We start from the raw sequence: 24,431 nt of genomic DNA, 5'->3' as shown, positions 1-24,431 counted from the left end.
ACTTCTCTTTTTGTTCTGGGGAAATCATTGGCAAAACCAAAGCTAATATAATTGCCACACAGAGCACACACGCCGCCTCGCCTCACCTGTCAAGGAACCTTTATAACATCATCTGTGGACCCTGCTGCCTTCCCTCTCACGGACATCTTTCTCCGAAACCTCCGTCTGATGATAACAAAACGGACTGAAACTTATTGTGCTGAATCCACCGCAGCGGGCCCGATCTCTGGGCCCTCCTTGGTAAGTTTCTCTTCCGACTCCTGTACTGGATATTCTTCTGCCCATTCGCCGCTGTGGGCTCCTGTTGGGGCCCGAACGTGTAAGTCATCTCCCTGAGTCGTTCTGTCCGGACCTCGGCCTCAGTGCCGCCCAGCTTTTCCAACATCTGCCGTCCTCTGCTTTGCTGGCTCTAGTTTTCCCCTCTTTTTCAGTTCACAGGCATCCTGCTGTTCCTCCATTTGAACTCTGCGTCCGGTGATCCAGCCACTAGCTCCAAGCTAGTCCCCTCCTCCCCGCTCCCCAGCCGGATCCCACAGCCACGGATCCACAACACGTCCACAACCACGCAGACCTCCATTACTGTCGGCACAGACGCTCTGGACGTTTATTTAACTACAATTTCTCATCCCCAACCTTCATTCCCGCCTGTTTTGTCCTGCCGGTTTCACAACTTCCCACGATGTCATCACAACAAAAAGCACAACCGACTTTACTATAACAAATCCACGGAGACAACCCAGCTTCAATCTCCCTCGAAGATATTATTGTCTATTATGATAATAAATGTAACAAATATCTAAATGATACTGATATTTTTTTTTTTAATCGGGAATTTTTTCATACACAAGCAAAAACTTCCCCTCTTTTAATATTTTTTGATTGATTTCAACTTAACCCTTTCCTCTCTCAATCTCGTTAACAACAAAAAAGCATTGAAGTTTTAGATTATTATAAAAACTTATTTAGTGAAATCCCTGTAATGTGAAGATGTAATATTTTTGTTACTGTGCATGTCCTTTTTAAAAGAAAACTATTTTAATTTTTTATTTTAATAACATTTAAATATCTTTTTTGCCTCATGTACTGATACAATACAATTTATTATCTTATGTGTAGTATGTCAAGTATGTAGTATGTTTTGCTTTGAGGGCTCTCGTGTATCTGTGTTGTTAGTTTGACTATTTTATACATATATTTTGTTAAATAAAGCTGGAAAAAAAGAAAAAGAAAAACCCAGCTCAAATCTCCGTTCACTTGCGTCATCCACAAACGATCAGAAAGCATACGCAGTTGATTGAACAGCTGATTAGTTCAGATATTGACTCACCAATATGAAGTTTCAGATAAACTTTTTATTTTTGTTGAATTTCAGAGTTTTTCTGTTAGACTGAATACATTCATCATAAACTATACAGAGTCGATTGTATAGTATTTTAATTATTTTGAAGAGGGAAGGAAAATAAGGATTAAGGATTAAACAGCACAACTTGTGGTCAGTAGTCTAAGTAGGCTGTGAGGATTTTTAAAATAACGTGTACAGATGTGAAGCCCTGACCATAGGCTGTCTGACTGATCTGCACTGAGAGCTGTTATAATAATTTTGATTTATTGATGTTGTTTGAGGGTGACAGATGCACTCAGCAGTTTATATACAGCAGCAAAATGATATAATGCTGATATACATGAGAATTAATGTACATGAAGGCTGAACCATGAACAGAAATCACAGATCGCCTGTATAATATTTGAAAATTGTTCATCAAAACAATAACTGATGGCTGTAAACACACTGATAAACGATACGATAAGATCTGAATGAATAGGAATCCAATCTTACAGGATGTGGGTGCTTCTGGGACTTCCTGTACAGACTGAAGGCTACTGGAAAAGTCAGAAATCTGTCCGACTTGATCGCAGATTTTTGTTACCGCCTCCTGCTGCGGCCAACTGCTCTGGTCCGATGTCCAGGCGCAGTTCAGCTCGAAACGAACATAATGACTAGATTTCCTCTGTCTTACAGAAAGCTGGCATAAACCACTGGACTATATTACACTTAACCAAACCACTCCTACATGATACTCGTATATGGAGCAATCACATCCTGAGGGGCGGGGAGGTGGTGTTGCTGCTGTCTTTAAGAAGGATTTTAACATCATCCCCATCACCATTTCTCCTGCTGGCCTTCAGACTGCTGGTCCAACCCTCCTGGTCACTGCCATCATCTACCGCCCCCCCAACCTAACCCCTCATTTCTTTCTTTGTCACCCAGTTATCTGCCATATCACCCTCTGTCCTCCTCCTTAGAGATCTCAACCTTCACATTGACAACACAAATTGTAAATCTGCCACCGACTTCATGGACCTGCTACAATCCCTCAACATCACTCAACAACTTCCCCACCAACAACCGTGGGCACATTCTGGATCCGGTCTGCTCCTCTGGTCTCTCAAACCTGCACTCATCCAGTCTCAATCTCCACATTTCAGATCACCTGGCAATGATTATGGACATTGACCTCCCCTCCCCTACGCCCAAGGAGAAATGGACAATCACCTTCAGAAAGATCAAATCCGTCTCCCCTTCTGAACCCTGTCTCCACCCCTCAGGACCAAGCGCCAGACCTGGGGGGACAGAGCCTTCTCCGTTGCAGCCCCCCCACTCTGAATCTCACTCCCCAAACCCCTCCAAGACTGTACTGACCACAACACTTTAAAATCCCACCTTTTCAGATCTGCTTTTAATGTTTGATTTATCCATATTTCATGCCTGTCGGTCTTGCTTTTACTGATCTTGTTTTTTATTTATTCAGTATGTTTAACTGATTTTAATTGAATTTGTTTTTGTCTCTGTAAAGCGTCTTTGAGCATTGTGAAAAGTGCTCTATAAATAAAATGTATAATTATTATTTATTATAATTTAGCTTAATTTGTTAGATGCAAAAAGAAACCTGCTTTTAGTCTTTTGTCCTTCTGACATCTTTCTGCCTGTCAGTAGCCTCTGTCTCATCTTTTTGAGCTTTACTGCTCTCTCACATGTGCATCCTGATAAGTCCCTTAAATGTCAAAGGCTCAAAGACCATACAGATTGATACGTGGAGCTACAGGAGATGGGTGACATTTGGTTTTATGACGATCAAGGTTTCCTTTAATGTCAGCAAAAATCTGAGTCAAGCCCAGGCAGCGCATGCTGGGAGAAAATGGGGATGTGCTACAACTTTGCTGAAAGTTCCCAGGATTTTCCCAGGAATATCACGCTTTCATCCGCATTATCTGAACCTCCTCTGTGTTACGAGGCAGTGCCAGCCGCCATCAAACAGATGACGCGGGTATTTTACAGCAATTACAGGAGTTCAGTTAAATACTGGGTTACCTTGAAGAAAGCCAAAAGACAGACAGATAAATGTCTGCACAAATCTTACAGAGCACTGCACAAAATATATCACAAGTTCACACTGGGCATATTCCTTCATGTATACAGATGAACTTGGAGCAGACCGCTGAAAACAGTCATTGAGGTTAAAACTTGGCAGGAGTGTTGTCAGGGCATCAAGAAGATGAAAATGTGAGGAGATTAAAAGCTTATTAAGTGATCAGAGCACACAAGCTTTGGAGGGGATCCACAGGTTGATGTTCAAAAGCTTAAAAAAACTCTAATGTTTAATTGATGACTCAGCTTTACTTAAAAAAAAAAGCTTTCAAGAGGACCTATTATGCTCATTTTCAGGTTCATACTTATATTTTGGGTTTCTGCAAGAACATTTTTTTACAGGCTTCAATGGTAAAAATAAACAATTTTTTCTCTCTCTACTGTCTGTGCTGAAACACCAGGTTCACCTTCACCGAGACGCTACGTTTTAGCGTTTACGGTTCCTTTGTATCACTGCGTCCCTGCATTGTCATAGATACAATCAGTATTAAAAAATCAAGAGTGTAACAGTATTTTTCAATCTATAAAATCCTATTTTCCCATGATTTTGTAAGTAAGTTTGAAATTGGTCCAGCATTGAAGAAAAACAGTGGCCAGGCTATAACATAACCACTCAGGGCATTTTTGCAATGTCAATTTACGTTTCTCTTTTCGACAAAGAGAAAGATACTTTTTCGTTTAACTAGAAACAGCTCCAAAATAACTCTTGACAAACCCACCAGACTCCATTTAAATAAACAGCAATTTATCATCGTAAAACACACTTTATTCGACAGAGACAAAAAAAAATATCCCTCACAAAAAAACATCTAGGTTTGTCTTTCTGCTGATCTAACAATCACAAACTCTGGTTTTGGTTAATTTACCCAGTTAGATGTGCAAATATGCTGGCTCTATACATGCTAAACCTGCTGTTTATTTAAATGGAGTCTGGTGGGTTTGGTGCTGGCAATTTGAGGACTGTTACTGGTTAAATGAAAGGTATCTAACCTTCATTCAAACAGTGTTAGACTGTTTAGCCACTGGTAATAAAAAAGCCTTAAATTCTCAGTCTTGCTAATCCCTGTCTGATAACCTTGTAGCACATTGTCAAAACATAGGCTAATGGTGTTGAGTAACATTAGCGCCACTATACCGTCTCAAAAAGTGAATGGGATTAACCAAAACATGATGCTATCCTACTTCAGCATAGTTGCAATGACTGTATGTTACTGATATTATGATAAGTTTAATAAATCACATCTAAAGTTGAGATTGCATCTTTTCCTGACTTTAGCAAATCAAGTAATTTGGCAGTGAAGGCTACATCATGTTAACATTTGTGATGGTGTGCCTGGAATAGATGACAATATAAAAAATCCAGCACACAATGTCATCATATTGTAGCCAGATTAAAAAAAATGTTGGAAACAAAGTGTTTAGGAAAGTAGAAAGCCTGAAGTTTTTTGCTAAAAAGGATTACTTCTACATTATTTGAAAGTTTGTCCATGTTTATTATGAACATCCTTCATTCTAACAACATACATAAGACAAATACGGAAAAGCATAATTACCCCCCCTTAAACATCCGACAAACAAAATTATCTTTTAGATCCTGATGCACTGACTCTATACAAAGATGTCAAAAGTGACCACAAATAAAGATGAAACACTTTTGCAAGAACAAACTCGTACAGCCCTCGCTGCCGGTCCCCTCTGGTGGCCCCGGGAGATTCATAACAGCAGTGGCAGATGATAGCAGCATGGGTCTGCACACGCTGCAAGAGGCATTGCAAAAGTGATTGTTTTCAGCACACTGAGCATAAACTTTTCTCAGCACACTTTCAAGCAAAGAGTCTGAAACCCTCTGGGGAAAAAAAGGCGTGGTGACTCGGTTTACCCTCAAAAAATGTTGCAATAAGTGACGCCAGAAGTCGATCTGCAACTTATCATTATCAGTTTGTGCTGTACTGTGCTACAGAGTAGACGTGTGAGGACATCTGGGACTCCTACAGTACAACCCTTATTTACTAGGCAGCTAAGGTGAAGTATGCAGTGGGTGGGCAAGACTGCATCATGTAGTGATGTCGGGGAACAGAGAAAGATGAGAACAGTCATATCACTTGCACTGGAAATAGCAAATAGGAGTTTCCATCAATTATTTCTACTGTGTGCTCTCTGCCCACTCATTGCACCTTGTCAGGACTCAATGCATCACTTAAACCCCCATCCCTGTTCCTTACAAAATTCAAAGGAGGAAAATGAGTGAAACTAAGAAAAGGTCACTGTTGTTTATACAGGACAGATAAGAGCTCTATCATAGATGCTCCCTCTCGAGAAAACATGGCATCTGATGAACATCTCCCTGAGTGCCCTCATGTGGATTAGGAGTGAGAAGGAGATTGTTGAGGGTGTTGAGGGTGGAGGAATGCTGACAGGGGCTCAGCAGACATGCCCCATCCTGACTTATGGGCCACGGTCCACTGACAACAGGGAAACACCATGACTGTTTAAACCAAGATAAACCCAGAGTTCAGTTTACACATCTCAACACCTCATGGAGACAGCAAGCGCCTATTTAAGTGTCACTGATGTCACAAAACACCTGATCCACACACTGCCGAGCACAAGCACGTATTAACAACCTTGATATATCTTCATAACCGCAAAATTTTGTATTTGTTGTCATTACCTCAATATTTTGTATTTGTTGTCATAACCAGGATATACTGTATTTAAATTATGTTCTTTGCTTTTGTTCTTCCATTTCATGTAAAAGTCTTTCACTATTTTGAAGTCTTTACTTTGTATTTGTAATTGTTTTTTGGGGGGCTTTGAGTACTTAGAAAAGTTATAATAAGCAATGATAAGTCTTGTTAGTTATTATTAACAAAACTGAAGCACTGTGCCATTTGCTGCAGGTCACTCTTACAATTTGCTTGTTCTGGATTTACACTCATAAGAGAGATGCATCATGGAATTATTATTCATTATTTTACCAAAAATAATGCCAAGGTTACATCTGGGAAATTTATAGGGGCACTTCAAAGTAGGACTGACACCCTCTGGTTGGTTTGTTGATTGGTTGTTTGATATACCAAATTGTCATTGATCACACGACCGCTAGTGTTACTTTCATGAGGCTGTGTGTCAATCAAAGTGTTTTTTACCTGCTGAAATGCCTGATGCTTTTCTAAAAATGTCCATGGCTTTGGAGGTGCAGCGTTTTTTCAGATGACACACTTTGGTTGTGTGTAATTGCTATGAAATGGAATATCTGCGGATGTAAAAATGTCAGCGAAAGGTAGAGTCCAAGCTGTAGATGAAGGTATCCACTGTGACTGGATGACAAAGTGGCAATGATAAATGCAGCATTTGAAATGTTACACTTCTCTGTATGTGTTCTTTAATTCATACATTTCTAGGGATTTATGATAAAACTGAAAGTTTTTGTAAAAAGGATTAAAAAGTAGCAGATATTCATCAATTTGACTTTGAATGTTTGTATTCTTTTTCCAATTCAGACATGTGCCATGTGCTACATTAATATCAAATTTATCCAATTAAGACAGTATTGAGTTGTATTATGGTAAATGTAGGATCCGGTGTTTTTGAAGATACTGGGACTAAAAGTCAGAATATCTCATCCCCTGCTGCTTTGATTTCGGCCTGTGTTTTCTCAATCTGTCTCTTGTAAGTCCCTCGTCTCTATGGAAGTGACACATTAAGTCCATGGAGTGCCCCTTTAATCACAGATTTACATACTAACACCAGAGGTAAACAATCAGGAATCAGAAGAGCTCATAGGATAGAGTTTAATATTGAGAGACATTCTGATTCTTCTGCCCGGCTCTCGTTCCCGGGTGAGAAAAATGAAAGGAATGAGAGGCGAGGATAAGAAGCAGACAGGTGACTCAGTAGAGTGGAGTGTGTGTGTGAGCCTGGCAACACCTCACTCAAGAAGAAGTGAGCTTTATCACAACCCTTCACTCCAGACAAAACACACAGCACCAAACAAGGACAACACTGTTCCAAAGTTGCCCCTGAGCACCCAAACAGCACATGACGAAATTGGTTAAGGCACGGTGCCACAGAAAACAAACTGTGATTTACATTCCTCCATGCACAGACCACATTTTCTCAGTTATCTGTGTTATTATGGCAAAATAAACTTTGCATTGTTCTGCTCTAAATAATGAGAGAACGGCATCCCAACCAAAAATAGATCTGAAGTGACAAGAGAGTGGCTGCAAAGCACAGCGACACTGTATATCTCCACTGAACACGTAAGATGTTTGTGTTCTGTGTACAGACTGGTGTGATTCAGTGCGGCAATTCCAAACCCATCGCATGACATTGATGTGTACCAGGCTGGATATTGATCGACCACATCAATAAAGAAAAGAGAATTAAAAAATAGCTTGTCATCTGTTTTTCCACTCGCAGAGAGGCCGAGCTCGGCTCTGCAGTTCTAGCCTGTCTGTCTTCTTTCACCAGATGTTTCTGTCGTGGCTTGATTCATCCAAGAACCGGAGGTTTTTGGAGTTGCAGCTCTAATTCTCCACACCTGTGTTCAGCCATGGCAAACTCTTTATTTGTTCTGCAGCTAGTCCTCCCAGCTCCTGCTGAGCGACGTCTACCACCAAATATAACAGACAAACAAGCCAGAGAGGCCTGGTTTGGCCTCTCTGCGGGCTGGAGGGAGAATACTTTTGCGGACATTTTTGGTTTACCATTCTTGCTATTTAATGCAAAAATCACTATCTGTAAAATCAAAAGCGCTGAGGATATGCTTTCGGGTTGCAGTCCACGGGAAAATGTTTTTGATCAAAGTGGTAAAAGACACTCAAAGAGGCAACCTACCTTGACACGTTCTTTCATTGGTCAGCAGCTTGTAGCCTTTCTTGCAGCTGCACTCAAAGCTGCCCACTGTGTTTCGACACACATGATCACAACCCCCATTGTTCAGGCGGCACTCATCAATGTCTGTGAACAGAGAATCATCAAGAAGAGTGGACGCGTCAAAACACCCATCACAGAAGAAAAGGAGAGAAAAATTGCACTTCATCCTACTACATGTGATTTTTTTGGGTCACTTGGGAGCAGTCACAACAACACTGACATTTTTCTTGTTGCTCAACAATTGCTTATTTACACATCCAGCAGTTACAGAGCAACATAACCATTGATTTGGAGCTGTGTGTTACCTAAAATCAATACCTTAAAACTGTAATGTACAAAGCTCTGTCAAACTGGAATCAACTACTACATTCAATAACCAAGACTACCTGTATGATCGCACATGAGCAAATTCGGGTGAGTAACTATCGCCTGCCAAGGAGATACTCAAGTTTTGCCAATGCCTAATGTGACACACATGAAAACTAATAAAATACCGCAAAACATGATGTTATTTGCACATTATCCATTTTCTTGCATTCAGTGCTTGTCTCCAACTCACTGCCAGCCAGGCAGCATCGCTCATGCGGAGCAGTTTGTATTTTTCATGACCAATATCAGCTGGTTAAATATACAAAAATCAGTATTTCCTCCCACATCTTTGGTTTTGGTTGAAGTTGCGACTTCGCTGGTCAAACTTCTCGCTATGAGAAGATGCAGTTTGCTTTACTACCAGAAGTAAATGTTTAATTTTCCCCTTCGCTGTCTCTGAATGGAAGTGAATATTCACCAATGTTAATGTTGCTCATGTGTGACCATAGGAACAGTAATTATACAGAAAATAATTAGTTTTGGCTACACATAATACTCTGTATGTGAAGGTCAGCTATATTTGTAGTGCTAACAAAAGTTTATGCTTCACTGAACTCAAGCGGTATCGCACAGTTATTTATATACACGTTTTACTTCTCTGTTATATGCTTTAATCATTTACTGGTGAGGTAACATGAATGTGACTTGCTTTTTCTTATTTTTATTTCATTTGGTTATGTCGATATTGTGATTTCTCCACAATGTGACATTTAGATGTCTTGCCTTTTGTGGGGATCCCATGACGAATAGTTACTGCAGTAATAACTAATGGGGATCCTACATAATGTAGATGTTTCTGTCCAGCCGACAAACAAAAGCGCAACATTAATTTTCCTTTTAGCTCTATTTTTGGTCTCCACCGACTCCTGAGAGAAATATCTGGCTGTTTAGCTTCTAAAAGCTCCACTTTGTTCACCAGCTTGTCACTAACTTTGTCCATAATTTGATGCTGGGAGAGTAGTGTACAGTGGGATTTTTTTTCAAAGCTTCTTGCTGACAATATCTCACAACAACACGACTATTGTAAATGAACCACAAAATGTAAGTTGTAGTTTCATATTGATTACAGCAGCTTTAACAAAACGTTCATACAAAGTTATCTGGATAGTGAGGTAGAGACAGAAGAACAAAGACAGCTTGACTAACTGTACATGACCATTCAAAATAGGATGTGTTTGGTAGAGCTGCTATGACAGTCCAGCAGAAATGAGCTTCAGGGATTTCCTTACTGGCCCTCAGACGGGCTAAAATCAGTTTGCGTGTGGCTGTAATGGGATGCAGCTCTCACACAGTACAGCCCCATGGCGGTGAGGCTTCTAAATCATCATTGTCCATCTCCCTCCGGTTACTCTGCTCTTTATTTCTGCAGCCAATACCCAATCAATATATCATGTGTTCATCCCCGCTTTTGATGGTGCTCTGCCTTGGCAAGTTTGGCAGCAGCTCTGATTAATTCTGAATCATCATCACAAATGAGGCGTCTGTCTCTTGAGGCGAGTCTTCATCATCTGGTTGAAATAAATGCATCAGAAATGTAATAGAATAATCCCTTCCTTGCTCCATCTTTGTCTCCACTCTTCAGAAGTGCCTGGCCTGCAGCGAGCCCCTGTCTTCTTGTGCCAGAGCTGCCTGGGTTTGTTTTCCTCTCGTTTCCTCTCAAAGCAAACTAATATAAGCCAATGTACTTTTATCAGAGTTGTTAGTGTAACATTACAAGCCGTAGAAAGCTGACAGATTTCTATCCCCAAGTTTCTGGAAACACAGATTGTCCTCATTCTCTCCAAAGTCATCTAACTCCCTTACTGTCAGAAGCGCCTTTGTTTTCTAAGTCTCCTAATGTAATTCTCAGCTTTACCCCAAAGTTTGGAGTTGATTTTATTAGACATAATATAATAAAAAAGTTGCTACAGCAGGTTGTTTGAGTTGAGGATGCTCTGCCAGCCCCCGGAAAGAAGGATGATGATAATATTGTGGAAAAACTGTCAAGAAAACAGGTGGCATGACAAAATATTACTCAAAATATGCAGCTGGAAAGCAAAAAATAGTGTAAGAGTAGTGACAACACAAAGTATCCAGACATTGTAAGAGTAACACTGTTGTCTGTAGAGAATCCAACTAGCAGGTCCGGAAAGGTGCGAACAGTGAGGGTGAAAATAACTTGTTAATTTGTGCGAGCTGTGGGTGAAAAAACAGGAGCTCCGATGTGCCTGGCAACACGACAAGCAGGAGATTAATTTGGTGCCAGCTGGACAGCTGCAGGTTGAATGGTTGATGCTTTACCTTTGCAGGTCTTGCGGTCCGGCTGCAGAGTGAAGCCAACAGGACAGCTGCAGCGGACTCCTGTCACTGAATCATGACATGTGCTATCACAGCCGCCATTGTTCACTGCGCAGGTCTCTGCAGGGGGAACAAGCACTCACAGTCAGACAAAAAAATACACCCTAGATGCGGTCTTGACCTACTTAATCCTCCCCATCAAAACAGCATATTTGCATATCGGTATTGTTGTAAAAATTAGAAGACACACTATTAAATTCAGCATTCATTTTTTGTGTCAAACAGGGGCCAAACAATAAGAGGCAGAGCAGGTTCACAGGTCCTCAGTGGAACACAGGTATGAAGAGAAAATGAGAAAAGAGTCATGAATGCAGCAGCCGGTGGGATTAACAGTGAGGGGATTGATGCTAGTGAATAATGAAAGGAGACAGGAAATATTAGATCAAACACAGCCAAATATAGGGTTTCACGTTTTCTCTATGTGTGTGTAAAAGTACATAACTGTGTGCATGTTTGCTTGTCTTTGGTCAAACTGAATTACGACCTCCAGAAGTCCTCTGGACTGCAGGGCATCTGTCTCCCCTCCATCATGAGGGCAGAGGTTTGACTTCAGGACCAATACAACAAAACCGCCACTTTTTCCTGGTTTTTGACAAAACCTTCGGGGCATTTTGGGGATAAAAAAGCAATTTCAGCTACCTGGCCCCTGTGTTGGCTAGACTGATTTGAAAAAAGGGAGGTAGTCAGTCAAGACAGGATAGCTGAGGTCTCTTCTCTAGACAGTGACAAATTTCACTGAGACTTTCATTTTAAGCAACAGCACAGAAGAAATTTGTTCTCTCACATAAAGGAGACCGGTGTGGGCCTTAATAGTTTTTGGCAGCTTTATAGAAAGCCTCACGCACTCCAGAACAAAAAAACAAATAAAAAAAACCCTTTTGCGACCTGGAACAATCACTTTAACTTGCTGTAAGGCAACTGGTCAGAGCATCACTTCTCTCTAATGGGCTGCAGGATGGCGGCTGGCAGCTCTCCTAAAGAGGAGCCAGCACAGCTGAGGTAGTCGCAGACTTCACACTGGCAGGGAGATGGCAGCTCACACGTGGCACTAAAAAGGGAATGCAGCTGCACTGGTTTTTTATAGAGAACGAGGATCCCTTTGGGGAAACACCTAATCCTCTTCACTTAAATCTAAAACTGCACTGCCTGCAGCAGCCATAATGAAACTCTGTAAAGCCCTTTCTCTCAAATGAAAAAACTCAACTGTAAACTGGAATTATGCATCAAAGCAACACAGGTGTTTACAGTGATGTAATTTTAAGTTTTATAGTTGTTTCATACACAACAATCTAAAACTGTTGATTTGATGTTGCTGAAGGCAGAATGAGATGCATCATTTTTACAGGATACATTTTGAGTAAATATAATACACAGGGATGGTTCAGATTTTGTAAAGTAGGGTTATATGGGGTACTTATTGCTTCAAAGTATATTATATACAACAGATGTTGGTTGGCATGCCCCCAGTTTGGGGAAGCAGGCTGGAGTCTGAAATGGAAGCTAAGCAATGTACTACTGTGGACAGGGTCAGAAACAAAACATAATTAAGCTACAAAAAAAACAAAATAAATAAAAATGTTAAAAATCCTGCCTAAAAAAACAATAGCAGTTTAAGAGTATTTTCTCTACTTAATTTTAATGTCAGTCAGTGATTCCCAATGGAAAAATTAAGATAATGTATCGCTCTAATCAAAGCCAGACTCAACTGAGAAAAACAGTAATTTTACATCGCTAAATACAGGTGCTGCTGGTCTACCGCTGCTTCGATCAGTCAGTTTGTGTTATTATGTAATTTTGGTGAATTCAAAGTAACCCTTTCAAACACTGGCGCTGGTGACTTTGACAAGAGCAAAGATGGGAAACATGCTATCTGACAAAAAGGTAAAGTTGTGAGAAAACTCTCAATGTAGCATACACTGACAATGATATTTAGTGATTTAGGTTCGACTTTTTTTTCGGTGGCTAAAATACATTTTGTTGCTGACCTCCTTCCACAGCAGTACAATTCTTACTCTCCATGTCGGACTCCAGCCTGCTTCTCCAAAATAATGTCATGGCGACTGTGTATGTAATACACTGAGTAACCCATACAACCCCACGTCAAAAAGTCAAAACTATCCCTTCAAAAAAAGGACATTAAGACTTCATTAAAAGGGACTTTGACTCAGTCAACATACTATAAAGGTTGTCTTTTATTACATGAGAGTTTGCTGTATTTGTGACGCTCTTTATACTCTACTGTACTGAATGATTTATATGATGCAGTTTCTTAGATAACTCCAATTATTCTGCTTTTTTTCCTTTGACTAATGCTCATGAATTTTACATAGATTATTTGCTTTTAAAAGTCAACCTCTTGGGGGATTTGAAATATGTGAGAGTTGGTAATCTTGCTGTGTTTTGTTATTCATATTTTAATTTGCATTTTATTTATTTATTCACCTATTTTGCACTCTGCTTGTATATTATTTGTATCAATATTACTCACATTATGACTACCTTTGTTATTTAACTACTACAACTATTTAACTACTCCACCTTTCTGGAATAAAAAGAATTACATTTTTAAAAAAATACATTAAAAAAGTCAACCTCTATAATAGCTGTCAAATATATTCAACCTAAAGTAATGCACTTTATAGCATTGTTTTGTGTGTTCACAACCCTGATTCCAAAAAAGTTTGGACGCTGAGTAAAATGTAAATAAAAACAGAATGCAATGATTTGCAAATCTATGACATACAGTGGGGGAAATATGAATTCAATACGTCAAACGTTTTAAATCAAGCAACCATCCAATGCAGCTATTCACATTAAGACCAGACATTGGTGTTAACTCAATAAAACTACTAAGATAAAGATATTGTTACATTTCAATCCATAAAATCTATGTTCAATCAAGTGGAATGACAGAAAGAAAAATAAGTACTGAACATGCAAACTGAAATCTCTTTAATACTTGGGGAAGCCTTTGTTTATAATGCCAGCTTCAAGACGCTTCCTGTACAAAGAAACTAATCTCTCAGTGTTCAGATGGGATTTTGGCCCTTTCTTCCACACAGACAGTGTTGAAGATTATCTTCAGTGAATCTTGTAGATTTTTGGGGAGCTGCTTGTGAATCTTGAGAAAGAAAACTTCAACAGTTACTGTCCTCAGTTCCCAAGAGCTTACTGGATGTTGTTGAAAGAAAAGCTGATGAACTTTTTTTTGAATGTGTTGTAGGCAAATTCACAATGAGTGTGTATTTACAAAATAATAATAATAATAATAATAATAATAAACCCCAAAAAGTTAATCAGTTTGAGCATCAATATCTTGTATTGTACTTTATTCAACTGAATATATTTCTAAAAGAGTTTGCAATTCATTGAATTTTTGCACATTTTACAAAAAGTCCCATTTTTTAAAAAAAATCAGGGTTGTATTTATAATCATTCAAATTCAGCTTTTCTAGATTCAGTACATTCAGGACTTTCACAGCCTTATTTGGTCTGCTATGACCAGAAGCTTTTGGTGGTTAATGTTGTCAAACTTTAAATCGACTCTGTGACTCTTCTTTACTTGTGCTATTGTTTCTCAACATTTTAGCATTTGCCACTTGTGTCCACCTTAAGTTACAAAGGCTCACATTAAAGGTATACTATGCAGGAATTGTCGGGTAGTGTTTGTAAACTGTATCACCAGGGAAAGTGCGAGCCATCCTTGATTAGCTATATTTGAGGGTTTTTTTGGCGCTGTGTCTGAAATTTTTGTAGCTTTCTTTTTGCTCTTGCGGTCTGGCACCTGATTGCAATCCTTTTACAAAGTCCCAACCTCACCTGAGCGCTGTGCCCAGGATGTCCTGAATAAACCAAAATAAGAAGAACATAAGAAAATACAGGCAGAGGGCAGACTCTCTGCAGATTAATACACCGTCACACACTTCTAGTGGGTCATCAGTGATAATTGAGAGGGATTACTTTTGTATGAGTCTATGCAATGACTACGTTTACATGCAGAACATATTCTGGCTTTTGCCCTTATTCAGAAAAAGACAATATTCCAAATAAGCTTTTTACAGGCTAATATAAATAAGTATTCCACTAATATTTCCATTTACATGCGGTTGTGCATACTCTGATTAAAGTGCCCTAACATGTCATTTATTGTGTCAAAATATAAAAAAATATATTAAAAAGTGGAACAGCTGTTGTTTGCAGTTTTCTGCCAGTGTAGGAGTTGTTCAACTATGCGAACACAGCCTCCCTCTTTTATTCCTGCAACCACCTCGAAAAGGTCAGTGTTGTGATATTGGCGGTGCATATCCAGAAACTTATTGATATCCAAGTCTTTCATAGTATTTAAAAGTAAGTGCAGTTCTCCTTTTGACCAGAAATGTGGGCATGTGTCTATAAAGCCTTGCAAACTTTTGGCAAGTTTGTTTACAACATATCCATGACAACGCAAAGAACTGAGTAAACATGCATTTTACAAATGTGCTGTATACATTCCCAAAGAATGTCCCTAAATACTTAAAAATAGCGGCATGTCCCACAGGTCTTAATTGGAAAATGCTACATTTTCAAGGCCTTATTCACCATATTAAAACAGAATATTCTGTTTACGTGACGACTGTATTTGGAATATTGTCATATTCAGAATAACAGTGGAATATAAGTGTGCATGTAAGCGCATTCATTGTTTTACAGGAAAATCCTGCAAAGTATACCTTTAACGTTCTTCAGAGCTGAAATCCTTTTCTGTGAGGTGTTTCCAATATTTTGTCCACTCCCTGTAGTTGGCAGAACACAGTAATTCAGCCTCTGATCCTTCGCAGGAGAATGATAGCTCATGATGAAGTATTGGGCAGAGTGGAGGGAGGGGGCTTCCAGTTAATACCCCGGTCCCAACCCAGGCTTGAGAGTGTAACACTGTGGCTTCACATAATTGCAAAGTGTGAGCAGAGACAGTTGGCAGACGAGACGATAAGACAGTGTCAGGACATGCCTCCAAAACTCTTAGTCAGGCAGCCATCTCACCAAACTGTAATGATCATGTGTTAAGAGAGCAAAGAAATATTTCTGACATTATGGTTTTGTGAAGACAGGGGAGAGACACACGCTCTGGTATGTGCGTGGGCTTGTGTGTTTTGGATGCACACCAGCCACATCTACAGTGCACCGGGTTGGGACCCGCAATTACAGTAACAGTGGGCAGACTTTTGTAAATATTCTCCAATCTGATGTGCAGGGTGTTTGGTCTAATGTTGAGCTTCCATAGTATACGTTTCATACAGAGAGGTTCAGACAGTGTACATGATATTTAAACAGAAGCCGCAGGATTCCTAGCTGCAGCGCTTCTTGACTTACATCAGGACTGTTGACAAGCAACCGCAGTGCTACTTGTCATCAGCTGCTTATGTCGACCGCAAACAATATACGTCAATGGGTACGTCTGACAGAACTCAGAGAAAGGCGAAAGGCAGAGGCTCTCTGGGTGTTCATCACCGGGAATAGGTGGCTTTGGTGAAAAAAATTTACTTTAAAAGGGACATTTCTAGGGCTGTAAACTTATGGTCGATTGGTCGATTTTGTCCGACCAAACTGTTATTGGTTAGAGAATCGCTGGTGTTACTTCATGTGTCCACTAAAGCGCTAAAGCACAGCTGGAAACAACAACAGTTGTTGTTCAGCACTTGTGTTTTCCTCTGTGATGGTTGGTCATTGTGGTATTTGTCCCACCTCTTCTTCACTTTGATTGGATGGCTAGTAACAGTGACACGCACGGCATTTTGCCCAAGGTTACAAGTTTTTAACTCTCTTTTTTTCTTTGAGATTATTTTTTGGCTTTTGTATGAAAGTTTAGCCGTGATAGGGGGGAGAGGGGGGGGGTGACATGCAGCTAAAGGCTGCAGGTCAGAGTCAAACCCATGACTGCTGCGGCGAGGACACAGCATCATTACATGGGGCGCCTGCTCTGTCAGGTGACCTACCTGGCGCATCCAACTCATATTTGTCAATTTGAAAATGGATAATTAATCTCAGAAGACATTCAGTTAAAACACACCACAGTTAAAGGCTGGATTACAAAGCTTCTGAGACAGATATGATCACACTGGAGCTCTTACTGGAGCTGCAGGATTGCTAACATTAAGAATAATAAATCTCTCTGTTGCATACGGCATTAGCAGAGATATTTACTGTTGGTAATGTCATGTTTTAGTATGAAATCCTCAACCCCTGAGTGAACTTTGAGGCGTTGTAGTGGGGGGAAAGGTGGGAATGATTACTCAGGGCCCCAATGTGAGTGGGCCCTTAAAAGCCTCGTAATGATAGTTTGGTTTTGTTTGGAATGGTTAATTTCTTATTAATCAGTAACAAAATTAAAATAAGATACATAAATCAGCTGAAAGACTGAACTTTGTATAAAAAACTCCTCACCCCTCGAAGGTGCAAAATAGTTTAGTCCGCCCCTGCACTAGGATTTGTCTCTAAATGCAGCTAGAGCACAAATGAGTTACTGCATAAGCTGCTGAAGCACAAAAAAGTAAAGAGAAATGAACATTTGGCGGTCTAAGAAGAAAGAAGAGAAAGAAAAGAACAGAAAAACTGACTTAAAAAAAATTCAAAAGGGAGACAAAGACCAAGACAGGTAAGGCAGGGGGCCTACAAAGACTTCTAATGCACATGGCCTAACCCTAACCCAGAACGCGGTGCATCACCTCTGGTCCAGTGTGTCAGATATTTCTCATCAGACGTCTGATGTTGAGACGGGCTCATTCACGAAGCTCAGGTCAAAATCATTACAGCATGCTGTTTATTTTTGGCGAATATTACACTGGAGATCACACTTATGTTTCACTTGAGGTATTGCACTTCCAGAGTTAACTTGAATGTCGAGCTCTATAACAGGAAAAAAATGCTTTGGTGGACACAAAACGTTACCAGGTAGAGAGCACTGTTTATAGAGAGGTAATGTGCAGATTTTTCTCCCAATGACCAATCAATTTGAAGAGTAGGTAGCATTAGGTTTTCTTTGGTTGAATACAGCCCTAGAAAATACTGTATTTTGGTTGGTTTTTTTTGACCAAACAGCAAACATGCAGGTTAGGTTACTCAGAAGGTACAGTTGTTATGAGACAAAAACCTAACTAAAGCTCTAAAGTGAATGCTCTCTCAATAACATCAATAAGAATATAAACCCACTGAGGACAGTTTGTTAATGTTCTCTAGAGGTACGACTGTGAAAGTAAACCACAGAGGTTTCAGCGTACAGTAACACAGGAAATAAGGGGGAGAAAACCCGATAAAGGAGGATGCAAAATATGTCTCTTGCTCCTAATGTTTCTACTTCTGAGGAGAAAAAAACAGAAACTAGGACACAAAATCTTAAAATAGGTCAGACTGTTGTATTGTGGCATGAAGGAAACTCAGTGTACATACAGTAGTAACAACTACTAACTTAAAAAAACTATTGTTTCTCTTTTCACCTTGAACAGGCTACTCCTCTGAGAACCAGCCTCCTCCCTCAGTCTCTTACGTGGTATAATTAAATCGTAAATCTCTTTGAAGTATCAAGGTTTGATACATCGTCTCAGATATCCGGGTTTATTTCTCCTGGCATCTTTTGCCATATCTATTAAAACACAGCTCATCCCGAAAATTGGGCTGAATTGCATTTGTGATCTTATCAAAACAGAAAGTTTCTTCATTTCTTTCTCTCCTTTTTTCTGCTCCATCTATAATGTGGTCCATTGTTCATTTTGCTGCCAAAACTGTAAAACAAATTACTCTTGGACACAAAAAAGAAGAATAAACTGGACGGGAATAACATGAACATTCCCTGCAACTGATAATTTTAAGGGAAACAAGATAACATGCATGAAAAAGCTCAGGGATTCTGTGTTTTATCTTTCCTATGAAGCACTCATGGACACATTACTGGCTCCCTCACCAAAGCTAATAGGCCGTGATGATGGAGTTTAGGAACACCATGGCCGTGTGTTTGAAACAGTGCATGCTCAATTTCGCTCTTTTCAGTCGAATCAAAACACAAATAAAACCAAACTCTTTGGTCTGCCTCTTAAAAGCCATCAGTGTTAAACATATTTTGGACTTTTGACAGAGGATAATTGTTACTTGTGATAAAAAAATATAATAAATCCTTATTCAGAGGATTATTCAGACTACAAAAGACATATTCAGATTCTTTTTAAGTAAATCTACTGATGCATAAATGTGAAAATAGTCCATTAAAAAGTCCGGAAATAAAAGTCCTATAAAAATACAGATGTATTATTAGCCAAATATTAAAGTACCAAAAGAGAAAGTAATCTTTCTCATGTTCAAATTTTCCAGTAATGATATATAATTATATATTACATAATCAAATCCTGAAGACTAATGCATCAATGTGCAAGCAGCATTTTACTGTTGAGACTAGATGAGGTAAAGATACCATAAAGTTTACTTTATATACCATTAGGCATTTTAGTTTAGTGGTTCCTAACCTAGGGGTCACGACCCTCCAAAGGGTCACAACATAAAACTAAGGGGGTTGTGATATGATTTATGTGTTAGCGTTGAAAAAAAAAAAAGGTTTGGTACATAAATCTGTGTTCACTGTTTTGTGCTTTTAGTGACATATTGGGTTATTTCATCTTTTTAGGGCTGAAAACATTTATTTAAATAAAACCGTATGAGAAGTTTAGAGGGGAAATCTTGAAATGTTTTTGGTGGAGCTGCTAACAACATTTAGATGCAAAGCGCCCCCACTACTCACAAACAAACAAAACTGTTTGAAGCCACTTGCTGAATCTTTAATAATGTAGTGTATCTTTTAGGTTTATCAGAGGTTTTTCCATAAAGTCTTGTTCTGAAATGTACAATATATGTCTCTGCATTATAGGGGTGTAAGAAAATAATGATACATTTAAGTATCATGATATTATGCTTTATGATACTGTATTGATTCTCACAACACTATTTTTTTTAATTTTCATAACTCCTACAAGCATTTTGAGTGTTATTTTTACTTATATAGGCAAATGTTTTGCTTTGCTCAGATCAGGGGTGTTATGCAATATACTAGTATTAATGATAACTGTGATATTTAAAAAATAAAAGCGATATAATGTAAAAAAAATAAATAAACACACAATAATACTGTGTAAATAATCTGGCTCTTCTTACATTATTTCCACTTCTTTCAGTCCTTGCTTTGTCTTCCTCTTCATCTCATTTCAGTTGTATTTTGAGTGTAATGTTTTGTTTTTTTAAAGAGGCAAAATGCAAAATAAAATTAAAGATAAGTTTGACTGATAGCATTACAATATATATATATTTTAAAGTTCTACAGATATGGCAAACATATTGTTATTGTGAATTCTTTTGGGCACAATAATTAAAAAACTTGCACAAAAATTAGTACATAATGTTGGATGTTAAAGGGACTGTGATAGATACAAATGCAGATCCCTCTGTTCTGACTGCATTAAAATGAATTTATTTTGTAGGTATATGATGGTTTATTCTTCATATTATGACAGTTTTTCTAAATTAAGATTTAACAAAAAAAAAAAATTGTTATAATATATTGGAATGTATTGAATCATCACCCCTGTGTCATAATACATAGAGTATCTACAGATTCTTGCCACTACACAGCTCTACTGCATTGTAGTGGGGTAGAAGTGGGGTAGAAGTATAGCAAATAACTTCAGTAAATGTACTGCTTTTAAACTGATTACAAGTACAAAGATGATTTTGACAAGGATCTTTGTATGTGACAACATTGGATCCTGTATATGTGTGTGTCTTTATAAAATGTTCACGCTGCTGGTCGGAGGCTCCCTGTTTGCAGCTGTGTTTTGAAAAGGTGTGGTTTGACACGGGCAGCGGTTGTTATTGAGAGGGCATTCACAGAAGGAAGAGGAAGGTAGAGGAGGGGGGGTCAGAGGTCAAGGGTCAGAAGGATGATGCCCCTGTGGGGAGGGGAAGGGCCTGATCAGTGCCTGCTAGGTTGGCTTCCTCTACTCCCCACACCCACAGACCCCCAGAGAGAGGAGTCAGAGGAACACATATTTACCATTGGGGAACAGCTGTGGGGCTGCCTGGGACTGGACACTCCTCTCCCCTGCATGCACGCGCACACCCACACACACAATAACACATTGTAAAAAACACCACTTTAGTTCTCTGTACACTTGAACCACACTGCATTCGTGTGTTATGCAAATCATGAGCATGTGACAAGAACTAATCTGATGTGGCTTACAGTAGATCAACCTTATGGCTCCATGATATGTTGCGTTAAAGAAATATTTCGCCCACAAAATGGCCATTTATAAAGCAATTTTTCATGCTGTGTTTGTCCTTAATCAAAATAAGTGTCAAATAAATAAATCAAATAATAAATCAAAATATGTTTGCTATTTTCCATGGAGGCATATGTTTCTTTGGCATAGAGATAAAATCAAAATTGTGTTCACAAATTCAAGGTAACACAGCATGAGTGACTGAAATACAAATGGGCCTTTTGTGGGTGAAGTATTCCTTAAATCATAGGCGCAAATTCTTGTTATTCCTGTCATCGAAGTGGCATCTATCACAGTTAGCTGTACGCTACAGTTGTCTTTCTTTTTCTCAGAGAATTTAGCGGAACAAATGAAATGGAAAACTGCCTTAAACACCTTAAATGGGATAATAAGAGCACTACAGAGGGATGTGGAGTCGTACAAAGTGGCTTACAAAAGCTTACAAAGTCTTACAAAGTAGCGCCTCTACCGCTTAGGTTTGGGAAAGTAATCATGGTTGGCTGTTATGTGTTTGTCAGTCAATGTTTGTTTGTTTTTCCTTCTTCGTTTTAACAGGACACAAACAGCGGTCTCCTAGGTCAAAATCCTGTGTTTGTTTGACCCATCCATCCACCTTTCCCTTATTCTGTGACAGCAGGTCACACATTACAAGACATTTTACTGGAGGGGATCCCAAACACATCAGTCTGGTATCTAAACTACGCGAGAAGTAATATGAGAAAAGTCCAGTCCAGACCAGGCACAAGAAAGGAGTTCTTTCCTCCAAAAGCGCATGTCTGCAAGAGACTAGCAATCAAATTTGTGTGGTGATTTGCAGCTACAAACCAAGAACGAAAAAGAATTGGATATGGAGGAGAGTTTTGGACAAAGACTTCCTGTTCTGCTTGCTGATGTTCTGTTGCACGTATTACGATACCTCCCCGATATTCCCATCACCTGCATCTTGTGTTCTTATTGGCTTAAGGTCGTTGCTGCTGTCATTACTGGTCAAAGCAAACTTCACACTCCAGAATTTGGACTCCAGACAGGTCCAGATATTTAACCTGCAAGATATCTTTTGGGCATCTGCAAAGCATCGAGGCATTTCTCAGATTGTGTCTTTCTGACGCCACTTGTTCAAGTTGTTCTCTCATCCCTCTGTAGTAGACGTAGAGCTGTTATCACAATATCAAGTTTGTTAGGCTGCGTTTCCACATTATTCATTCCTCAAAAAAACTCCAACAAAAACAAGACACTGTTTCAATGAAAGAAATAACTGGATGATGGCCCCATAATTCATGCAAGGTATCGTGGGGCTTAAAAAAAGTGTTTAGCATGGATGAGAGGGAATCATCTCTCCTGAACTGAACAAATCGTTACGTCCATTTATGCCCGCGAGCAGCGATAATGACATAAGAATGACATTATGTTGTTGCAAAAGAAAAGACAGCCTCTTAACAACTGAGCAAACGGCAGTGATTATTTTTCAAATCCTAACAAACTGATTATGACAGATCCTGATCTAAAGTGAAAATGGTGACATCTCAAGGCAAAAGTGTTACCTTGCAAACATGCAATCATGCAAATACTCCACACAGTGCAGACAAAATGCAGTTTTTATTGTTGGTGTGTGAGTTGAGGCTTCTGCTAGTTAGTATGAGCGCTGCGATCCTCGACAGACAGAGCGAGTGGTGGTTAGTGCGGCAAGCTGAGAGACGGGGACAGACAGATTCATGTCTGCGCTTTATGGTGTCTTTTATGGTCAGATCATTTCAGAATTAATGTTGTTAGGCTGTTATTTCAAGTCTCTAAGCACTGTCACTGACCCAGACGTACAATTTATGTGTGGTCAATAAAACACCATTCTAAAACAGTGCTCTGTTTTTGTTTTAAACTATCATTTTTGTCAAATTATGACCTTTATTGATTAATTTAATTGACTCTACAAGCCAAATTTGCAAAGTGATTCTCATTGCTACTGTGTATATTTAGCTTTACACTAAACTGCATGGCACACATTCAGTATGCGAACCATGTCCATGATACAGCCACAATGACTGATTGAGCCTTTAAGCATATTGAAAAACCAGAAATAGACCTTTTGAGGGTCTTATTTTAAATTGTAGTAAGAGCTACCATGTTTATCTTTACACTGTTTTAATTATGTTTCAACATTCAATCCCTAAATGAATTAAAGCATGTACCTTCTGGCCCTGTAGGTGTCAGAATGGTCAATTCAGAGCTCTTTTTGAGGTGCCAGGTGAGGAAGCAGATGCTCAACTCTGACAGTAACAGATCAACACCACAAAGCATGCACAGTTTACATCGACTGCCACAGATCGACCAACATGTCCCAGTCCCAACATGCAGCATCCAGAAACAACAACTTTCAGCTCACTTAAGAGGACAGAGCACTGTGAGATACATCTGAATACACCAGTATGAATGCACAGACCACCCGAAATGAGTGTTTATGTTATGGGCATATGCATGTAGACTACATGTGTTTACATGCATGTGATGCATGCATGCTGGATGTGTTTGTGTGGCTGTTTGTATAGTTTTCTGTTTGTATTATAAAATTCATCTCTTGCTCTCTTTTTTTGTGTGTGTGTGCGTGTGTGTGTGTGTGTCTGGCATAGTGTGGCCAACTCTTCAGATGACTGAACTCCAGAGCGTGTCTGCATCTGCCTGCTATTTGTGAATGTTTATGATTTGCTGTGCTAACAGCGAGAATGCTTCCACATGATGGCTGCTCCTTTCTCTTACCTGAACTTGCTAGTTGCATAGACAAATAAACCTGACTTTGTTAAAGCTTTTTGTTGGTAACAATTCCTTTGGTTGGCAGTTGGTAACTTTTCTGAAAATAATTTTGTCTCACATACTTGTTACAGAATATAGTGATGGTTTCAGCTAATATGGCACAAATAGTCTGTGAAAGAAAAATCATTTCCCTCCTCCCACTGCCCCCACCTGCATTTGCTAGAATCTACCACAGCTCAGTCAGCAACAATCAATCAGAGCCAAGTCTTTAGCACAGCTGTCATTCATGTGAATCACGGCTCGTGAACTGTGAACTGTCAAACTAGGCAACATTGATCAAATATGAATCAAGATTCTGTTACTGCATTGCATATTTCTTA

The 24,431-nt window shown here is 39.3% G+C and overlaps 1 protein-coding gene across 2 annotated transcripts in view; it reads right to left on the bottom strand.

Moving 5' to 3' along the window:
• Window positions 1-24,431, bottom strand: part of scube3 (signal peptide, CUB domain, EGF-like 3) — a 106,366-nt gene that overhangs the window by 18,422 nt on the left and 63,513 nt on the right. Inside the window, exons 7-9 of one of the 2 annotated variants that reach the window (XM_042491616.2) lie at window positions 21,081-21,128; window positions 10,958-11,074; window positions 8,270-8,392 (exon numbers count right to left, since the gene is read on the bottom strand). In XM_042491616.2, the coding sequence (XP_042347550.1) occupies window positions 8,270-8,392; window positions 10,958-11,074; window positions 21,081-21,128 (288 nt within the window). The remainder of the gene's footprint in view (window positions 1-8,269; window positions 8,393-10,957; window positions 11,075-21,080; window positions 21,129-24,431) is intronic. The other variant, XM_042491617.2, reaches the window with a different exon arrangement.

Source organism: Plectropomus leopardus, chromosome 9 (genome assembly GCF_026936395.1).
Source record: "Plectropomus leopardus strain MGB_pleo_1.0 chromosome 9, ASM2693639v1, whole genome shotgun sequence".
Taxonomy (NCBI): Eukaryota; Metazoa; Chordata; class Actinopteri; order Perciformes; family Serranidae; genus Plectropomus; species Plectropomus leopardus.
Note: the sequence above shows the minus strand (reverse complement) of the source record. Positions and strands in the feature narration are given on the sequence as shown.